The 9,630-nt window shown below is 39.0% G+C and overlaps 1 protein-coding gene across 1 annotated transcript in view; it reads right to left on the reverse strand.

The window, feature by feature from the left end:
• Positions 1–9,630, reverse strand: part of CSTF3 (cleavage stimulation factor subunit 3) — an 85,735-nt gene that overhangs the window by 17,764 nt on the left and 58,341 nt on the right. The window contains exons 4-10 of the mRNA XM_003781213.2: positions 9,303–9,335; positions 7,975–8,072; positions 6,714–6,780; positions 6,577–6,611; positions 6,365–6,491; positions 2,482–2,559; positions 1,562–1,724 (exon numbers count right to left, since the gene is read on the reverse strand). Of these exons, the coding sequence (XP_003781261.1) occupies positions 1,562–1,724; positions 2,482–2,559; positions 6,365–6,491; positions 6,577–6,611; positions 6,714–6,780; positions 7,975–8,072; positions 9,303–9,335 (601 nt within the window). The remainder of the gene's footprint in view (positions 1–1,561; positions 1,725–2,481; positions 2,560–6,364; positions 6,492–6,576; positions 6,612–6,713; positions 6,781–7,974; positions 8,073–9,302; positions 9,336–9,630) is intronic.

Genomic DNA, 9,630 nt, shown 5'->3' on the forward strand with positions numbered 1-9,630 from the left:
AATTGGTGGGTAAAATCCCCAAAAGTAGAGAGCCAGAGCCTGAAAATCTGGGTTATAAATGTCCTCAAATCCTTAACTGATACCTGAAGTGTATAATCACAGGAAAAAAGACAGAGACCAGCAGAAAGAAAAGCTAGAAGCCTTAAAGAGTTCAACAGATAACTCAGCAGCTGCCTATTTTAAGGGAGATCAAGTTTGGAATTTGAGTCCTATCAAGTTAGGTGGTCTGAGTAAATACCTTGGACTTTCTATTCTAAGAGGTAAAGGCTAAGTCTCAGGACTAAGAGATTTACCCTGAGATTAAGGGTAAAACTAAAATAGACCTCTTTTAGTCTTTAAAACCAAGCTGTCACAAAGTCCAAGTGATCTACCAGTAATTTAACTTTCTACTAAAATAAAACTCAACATTTTTCAAAGGAACATAACAGAATCTAGTCTTTACAGTGAATCATTTGTACATTTGTACAGTGTCCAAAAGAAAAAATTTAAATATCTAGACATGTGATGAAACAGGAAAATATTGGGCAGCACCTGTGGTTCTTTTGGTAGGGTGTTGGCCCCATATACGGAGGGTGGCGGGTTTAAATCTAGCCCCAGCCAAACTGCAACAAAAAATAGTCAGGCATTGTGGAGGGTGCCTATAGTCCCAGCTACTCAGGAGGCGGAGGCAAGAGAATCGCCTAAGCCAGGAGTTGGAGGTTGCTGTGAGCTGTTACACCATGGCACTCTACTGAGGGTGACAAAATGAAACTCTGTCTCAAAAAAAAAAAGAAAGAAAGAAAAAGAAACAGGAAAATATGATACATAGTCCAGAGAAAAAGCAATCAAAGAAAATGCCTTGATAGCTGATGGCCTAGACATTAGAATTCATTCATAGATCAGGACTTGATAGCCACTGTTATATGTTCAGAGATATTTTTAAAAGATAGTAATGAACACAGATAGAATATCAACTGAGAAATGGAAACTATAGAAAAGGAACTAAAAAAAAAAAAAAAAACTCCTAAAATGGAAATTTATAGAACTGAAAAGTATGAAATGAGAATTCCCCAGATAGACTTAATAGCATACTATATGTGCTTAAACAAAGGTTCAGTGAACACAGAGCTAGATCTAAAAAATTATTTGTTTTAATAAAAATTATTGAATCTGAAGAACATAAGGGGAAAAAAAAAAGATTATAGGTAAAAGCAGAGCCTCAGTAACATATGGGAAAATCAAGTGGCCTAACATACATATAATTGGAGTCCCAGAAAGGTAAATCTTTTTTTTTTTTTTTGAGACAGAGCCTCAAGCTATCCCCCTGGGTAGAGTGCTGTGGCATCATAGCTCACAGCAACCTCCAAGTCCTGGGCTCAAACGAGTCTCCTGCCTCAGCCTCCCAAGCAGCTGGGACCACAGGTGCCTGCCACAACGCCCGGCTATTTTTTAGTTGCAGCCATCATTGTTGGTTTTTTTGGTGGGCCAGGGCTGGATTTGAACCTGCCACCTTAGGTGTATGTGGCTGGCACCTTAGCCACTTGAGCCAGAGGCACTGAGCCAGAAAGGTAAATCTTGTTACCTCTCTTTGTTATGAGGGTCTGATCCTCTGTACGAAGAGGGTTGCTCTTTTCCCATTGTATATATTTCTTCCACATATCTACTTGCTGAGCTTCTTGAGGGGTATTCTGAGGAGGCACCGAGGGAGCATTGCGGTCCAAACCTTTCATTACTGTCTCATATTCCTAGACAACAAGCATTTAGAAGTTTTTGGTGTGCTTAGAACAACTCAGATACATGGGATGGAATTAATCAGCTTAGAATATTTTGTACAAAATGCATAGTTTTTCCAAATACCACTTTGTTAATATAATCTAAACTATTTAAGAGTAGAGAGAAAGATAATAGAAGTACCAACCCATTCAAGAACAGGTTCTCAGAAATTGGGTGTGCAGAATACCCATGGGCCCTCTCTACAGGTGACCTAGGAGGTCACACTCCAGAAGTAGAAGTTAACAGATCAACATGACGAAAATATGGTGGCATTATTATTGCCATCTTCAGAGAAACTGTCTCTTTATAAAATTTCAATAGTTTGTATTAATAGGCTATTTTTCTTAACTTGTAAGAGTGTCAATAAATGGAAAGATATGCACACAATAAAAAAATCTGTCCCTGAGTGCTGTAGACCTCCGAGTAATACATTATTCAAATGAACAGATATAAGGAAAACATAAGAACTACTTCATCAATTCTTGGTCGAACCTCTACATCCTGTTTTCTCATATTAAAAAAGAATTTCTTCCAAACTATTTTGTCTTCACAAAGAGATGTTTCATTTCAAATGTATCATTTGCTCAAACACTACAATTAACTGTTGCTAGTTAAGATTGCTAATGAATGAAAATATTAAGAGTATTATAATACCAGATAGGAAAAGCTCTATTATAAACAACCCACTCATAATATCATTAAAATAAATGGTCTGATAGGATTCCATACCTTTGCTACACGCCTAGCATTCATGTAATCTCTACTCCGATCTTCAATCATTTTTTTAGCTAAATGAATGTTGATACCCTAAGAAAAACAATAACATCAATTATTTAAAAAATAGAGTATAATATCTTTTTATAGTTAATTTGTTCATTTTATTAAGTAAGTTTAAATTCTTTATTTTGGGCTGGGCGCCATGGCTCATGCCTACAATCCTAGCCTTCTGGGAGGCTGAGCCAGGTGGATTGCTGGAGCTCAGGAGTGTGAGACCAGCTTGAGCAAGAGCGAGACCCCATCTTTACTAAAAATAGAATAAAAAGAACTACCTGGAAGTGGTTGTGCATGCCTGTAGTCCCAGCTACTCAGAAGATTGAAACAAGAGGATTGCTCAAGTCAAGAGTGTGAGGTTGCTGTGAGCTATGATGTCATAGCACTCTACACAGGGCAAAAGAGTGAGAATCTTGTCTCAAAAAAAACACAAAATACCTTTAAAATATTTTTTGTTTAATAAAACAAAGGTTCACTCACATTGTATGCTTCAAAGCTTAACAGGATCTGCTTATGTCTATTATGACCTGGCAGTAAATGTCCATGTAGCAGAAATTTACAAAGATGGAATAATTTGAAAAGGGTCAATTATTTCATAAAAAATTCTATTAAGGCTCTGCACCTGTGGCTCAAGTGGCTAAGGTGCTAGCCACATACACCTAAGGTGGCGGGTTCAAATTCAGCCTGGGCCCGCCAAACAACAATGATGGCGCAATCAAAAAAAGCTGGGTGTTGTGGTGGGCGCCTGTGGTCCCAGCCACTTGGGAGGCGGAGGCAGGAGACTCACTTAAGCCCAGGAGTTGGAGGTTGCTGTGAGCTGTGATGCCATGGCACTCTACCCAAGGGGATAGCTTGAGACTGTCTCAAAAAAAAAAAAAAATTCTATTAAGAAAAAGAATGATATACACATTCTTGGGTGAATAGCCATGGTTGACTTTAATAGCCCTTTTCTAACTAAGTGTGTATAGCCTTAAAGACAAAAAAGGCAGAAGTAGCTAGGAAAGATAAATATTATCACTCATGCCTAGCTGTTCTCAATGAGTAGTCCAAGGGTCCTAGTCACCTAGGCTCTTTCAGTGAGTCCATGAGATCAAAGCAATTTTCACATAATGGTAAGACATTATTTCCCTCTCTCACATATATAAAGTGGACTTTTCCAGAGGCTACATGATGTTCAATATCATAACAAAATGAATTTAGAAACAGGTATGAAGATCTAGCTATCTGTTATTAAGCTAGCTATTAAAAAAGATTTGTAAAAATATAAAACAATGTCACTATTATCCAGGCAGAGTGGCTTGCACGTCTAATCCCAGCAACTCGGGAGGCTGAGGTAAGATAGCTTGATCCCAGAAGTTTGAGATCAGCCCAGGCAACATAGCAAGACCCTTCCTTTGTTTTTTTTTTTTTAAGACAGTCTTACTTTGTTGTCCTCAGTAGAGGGCCCTAGTGTGATAGCTCACAGCAACTTCAAACTCCTCAAATTCCAAGGCTCGAATAATCCTTGAGACTTGTCCTCCCAAGAAGCTGGAACTATGTAGGTACCTGACACAACTTCTGGATCTTTCTTGAAGTCAGGATCTTGCTCTTGCTCAGGCTGGTCTCAAACTCCTGAATTTAGGCAACCCACCCACCTCGGCCTCTCACAATGCTAGGACTAAGCCATTGTGCTCAGCCCAAGTCCCTGTATTTATTTACATTATTTTTTTGAGACAGAGTCTCACTATGTCACCCTTGGTAGAGTGCTGCAGCATCCCATCTCACAGCAACATCCAACTCTTGGGCTTAAGTGATTCTCTTGCTTCAGCCTCCCAAGTAGCTGGCACTACAAGTGCTTGCCACAATGCCTAGCTATTTTTGTTGTTGTTGTTGTTGTAGTTGTCATTATTGTTTAGCAGGCACGAGCTAGGTTTAAACACGCCAGCCCTGGTGTATGTGACTGGCACCCTAACTACTTAGCTATGAGCACCAAGCCAAGACCCTGTCTTTAAAAATGAAAAAAAAATTAGTCAAGCATTGCCTGTAGTCCCAGCTACTCAGGAGGCTGAGGCAGAAGGACTGCTTGAGCTCAGGAATTCAAGGCTACAGTGAGCTATGATCTTCCCACTGCGTTCTAGCCTGGGCAACATAGCAAGACCTTGTTTCTCAAAAGAAATAAAAATGTCACTCTTCTTACTAAATTTTTTCTTGTTTTGGAAAATATGCGTAGTAGTTTTTTTTTTAATCCTACTTATATCAAAATAAAAGGTTTCTTATTATTACTTTTAAGTGAATTAATAAATACCTTGAAAATTTCTCAGTTTTAATTTCTTTTTTTATTTTATTTTTTTTAGCGACAGAGACTCATTTTGGCACCCTTGGTAGAGTGCCATAGCGTCACAGCTCACAGCAACCTCCAGTTCTTGGGCTTAGGTGATTCTCTTGCTTCAGCCTCCCAAGTAGCTGGGCCTACAGGAACCCACCACAATGCCTGGCTATTTTTTTGTTGTAGTTGGCCAGGGCCAACACTATACCCTTGGTATCTGAGGCCGGCACCTTACTCACTGAGCCACAGTTGCCACCCTCAGTTTTAATTTCTAATGTGCTAACTATTTTTTTTTGAGAGAGCCTCAAGCTGTCACCCTGGGTAGAGTGCCATGGCATCACAGCTCACAGCAACCTCTAACTCCTGGGCTCAAGTGAGTCTCCTGCCTCCATCTCCCAAGTAGCTGGGATTACAGGCTCCCACCACAACGCCCGGCTATTTTTTGGTTGCAGCCGTCATTGTTGTTTGGTGGGCCTGGGCTGGATTCAAACCCGCCACCTTAGGTGTATGTGGCTGGCGCCTTAGCCGCTTGAGCCACAGGTGCCGAGCCTCTAATGTGCTAACTATTGACAGATAAAAACCACCTTAAAAGTTCCCTTCTTGGGCGGTGCCTGTGGCTCAAAGGAGTAGGGCACCGGCCCCATATGCTGGAGGTGGTGGGTTCAAATCCAGCCCCGGCCAAAAACTACAAAAAAAAAAAGTTCCCTTCCTTAGGATTGGTGCCCATAGCTCAGTGAGTAGGGCACAAGCCACATACACTGAAGCTGGCAGGTTCGAACCCGGCCCGGGCCAGCTAAACAACAATGACAACTGCAACAAAAAACAGCCGGGAGTTGTGGTGGCCACCTGTAGTCCTATCTGCTACTTGGGAGGCTAAGGCAAGAGAATTGCTTAAGTCCAAGAGTTTAAGGTTGCTGTGAGCTGTGACACTATAGCACTCTACTGAGTGTGACATAGTGAGATGATGTCTCAAAAAAAAGAAAAAAGTTCCCTTCCCTAGGTTTGCAATGTGTTGTGAAAAAATAAAAATAAAAAATAAAAGTTCTTTGTGTGGCTTGTCACCCATAGCTCAGTGGTTAGGGCACTGACCACATACACCAGGGTTGGCAGGTTCAAACCCGGCCCTGGCCTGCTAAAAACCAAAACTACAACAAAAAATAGCCAGGTGTTGTGGCAGACTTGGGAGGCTGAGGCAAGAGGATCACTTCAGCCCGAGAGTTTGAGTTTGCTGTCAGCTATGACACTACAGCACTCTACCAAGGGTGACAAAATGAAGCTCTGTCTCAAAAAAAGAAAAAAAAGAAACATTGTTACTTAACAGTAATGTGAAGACTGTCAAAGCCTTATAAAATAGGAGTAGCTCCATAATAGGAGTACAGTACTCCATAATAGGAGTAGCTCTTTTATTATAATTAATACACAAATAGACACTGATATCTAGGTAACTTGATACTGGAAAGTCTAGAATCCACAGATCTACAATGTATAAAAATTAAAATGGCCTGGTTTATAATAAACAACTCTGGCCTGATTTACCTCTTCATACTTATTATAGTCTCTCCAGAGTTGTTCAATGTTGATCATTGGATTAACGCAACCTCGTTGATAAACTCTTCGGACAGCTGTTATTCTCTGATTTTCTGCATAAGATCCAACAGCTTCCCTGAGATCAGATAAGAAATGCCATCAATTAATTATATTATGGCTAAATCAACAGTTTATATGAAAAAAACAATAAAAATACTTACACGCCTTTTAAGAAATTGATGTAATCCACCCAAATCTAAGAAAGAAAATAAAAAGTTATCATCTTCCTTGAGATTTTCAAATTTAGAATTTTTTCCTTCTGATCATATGGAGTAGAGAAAAAAATATTTAACTGTACCTGATAGGACATAATTTCCATTCCAATTTTATCCAGTGCAAAGTCATATGCTTGAGCCATTTTTTCTCTGAAATAAATATGAAAGATATGGTTGTTAAAAATTTTGTTATTAAATTGTATCTATAATTAAAACATAATTTCTGACCATATGATCAGAACAGCATTTGAACCTTTATTTATATTCATAGAAATATAAATAAAAATTAGAAACATCTTTGTAAGTATATAATGAAAGTTCTTTTATGTTAAGCTTATCAGTGTCATTAATTTATGTACTTTGTTTCCTTTATCTACTGCTTGTAAGTGACTCAAAGATAAGGCCCAGGGCCTTACTTATCTTTATATCCTTTAAGTTGCCTAATTTTAAATGGAGCCAATTCAAATGTGGAAATATGTAGTTCTGTCATTAAGGAGTTAAGTTATACCTGAAAATCTGTTAGTTCTAAAATAAAATTTAGGAAGAACTTCCTCTTGAATATAAGAAAATAATGTATAATAAGCAACAGATTATAATAAAGAGAGAATTCTAGTCTGCCTGTTAGTTATGAACAAAAACAGCATCTGAAAAGGTCCCTAATTTAGATTTCAACAAAGATGGGTAAGTGGGTATAAGAAAGAATGGGGAAGTTAACTGTTCAATAGTCAAAGATCTCTTGGATCACTTATTTAGCACATTAGATTGCAATCTGCCAAGATTGGTACCAGTAAAAGTATAAAGATGATGGCCAGGCAAGGTGGCTCATGCTTGTAATCCCAGAATTTTTGAGAGGCCATAGTGGGAGAACTGCTTGAGCCCAAGAGTTTGAGACCAGCCTGAGCAAGATCAAGACCTTGTCTCTAAAGAAGAAAAATTAACTGGGTGTGGTGGCACACACCAGTAGTCCTAGCTACTTGGGAGGCTGAGGCACAAAGATCCCTTGAGCCCAGGAGTTTGAGGTTGCAGTGAGCTATGACGATGCCACTGCACTCTAGCCCAGGTGACAGAGCAAGACCCTATCTCCAAAAAAAAGAAAAAAGCATAAAGATGTTTCTTTAAAAAGTTTCACAGCAGGTCTCTCAACAAAGTAGTTTGGTGTTGTTAAACTAATGCCAGTGACTTTCTTTGAAGTGCTTTCCCCAAGGTTACTGACTTCTTGGGGAATCCTGACTTTTCAAATCCTATGTCTCTTCACATCTGGTACTAAGAGAAGGAATCAGTTTGTGTGGGATTCACTGTGTGTCTGGAGATGACTTGCATTAATAAGGCCCTGATTTCACTTACTTGTAACTCGGTAGTTTACCCTTGGTTTCTCGGACATATGAAAGATAACACTTCCATAAATCAATGTGCAAAACCTTCATAAGGCATCTCTGAAAAAGCTTTAAATGCAAGAATATATAATCAGAATCCATCTAAATAAATTTGGCATGTACATGGATAAAATGCAACTTATTAAAAAAAATTCACCTAAGTGAAGTTTCTCAGGCATGGAAAGAAAAACACCACATGTATTCTCTAATAATTTGGAACTAATCAATGGGCACACATGAGCACAGAGAGAAGTAAGAGTCATTGGAAATCAAGAAAGGGGGAGGAGGGATGGGGTAAAAACCTACCCAACAGGAACAATGAACACTATTTAGGTGATGGGCACACTAATAGCCCTGACTTAATCATTATAAAAGTTATCTATGTACCAAAAACATTTGTACCCTGTTAATATTTTGAAATAAAAAGGAAAATGGGCAGGGCGCGGTAGCTCATGCTTGCAATCCTAGCACTCTGGAAGACCGAGGCAGGAGGATTGCCTTAGCTCATGAGTTGTAAACCAGCCTGAGCCAGAGCAAGATTTCATCTCTAAAAATAGTGGGGCATTGTAGTGGGCACCTGTACTTGGGAGGCTGAGGAAAAAGAATTGCTTAAGCCCAGGATTTTGAAGTTGCTGTGAACTGTGATGCCATAGCACTCTACTGAGGGTGACAAAGTGAAACTCTTGTCTTAAAAAAAAAAAAAAGGAAAATAAAAATAAAAAAGCAAATTCAGCTCCCATTGTGAATTTAGCTTCTTGTTAATAAAAGGCAAATATAACAATTTCCTCTTGTTTTCAGTTTACACAATTAAACTGGTCAGTAGAAACATAATTATTTTCCTTTTCCAAAATTTTTATGGTGAACATTTTAAAACATATAAAAAAGTTGAATAAGTACAATGAACTCTTAAATAATCCCTACCTAGAGTTAATAATCGTTAACATTTTACTGTGTTTGCCACATACATATTAATCCTTAAAAGCTAAATTTTTTTTTTGTTTGTGTATGTAGAGACAGAGTCTCACTTTATCACCCTTAGTAGAGTGCCCTGGCATCACACAGCTCACAGCAACCTCCAACTCCTGGGCTTAAGTGATTCTCTTGCTTCAGCCTCCCAAGTAGCTGGGACCACAGGCACCTACCACAACGCCCGGCTATTTTTTGGTTGCAGTTTGGCTGGGGCTGGGTTTGAACGCGCCACCCTCTGGTATATGGGGCCAGCGCTCTACTCACTGAGCCACAGGTGCCACCCAAGCTAAATTTTAATATAAGATTCAAAGTATGTTTAAGAGGACTTACCTTTTCAACCTTGTCATAATTTTTAGCTTTAATCTGAAAAGAAAAAATACAGAATCAACCTCATTCTTTTTAACAAAAACACTATATATATTTCTTTTCTTTTCTTTCTTTTTTTTTTTTTTTTTGAGACAGAGTCTCACTTTCTTGCCCCTGGTAGAGTGCCGTAGTGTCATAGCTCAGAGCAACCTCAAACTCTTAGGCTAAAGCAATTCTCTTGCCTTGGCCTCCCAAATAGCTGGAACTATAGGCACCCGCCCTAACACCCAGTTGTTTGTTTTTTTTAGAGACCGGGGTCTCACTCTTGCCCAGGCTGGTCTCAAACTCTTTA

This window comes from Otolemur garnettii, unplaced genomic scaffold, assembly GCF_000181295.1.
Source record: "Otolemur garnettii isolate 467f Iridium unplaced genomic scaffold, OtoGar3 scaffold00001, whole genome shotgun sequence".
NCBI lineage: Eukaryota > Metazoa > Chordata > Mammalia > Primates > Galagidae > Otolemur > Otolemur garnettii.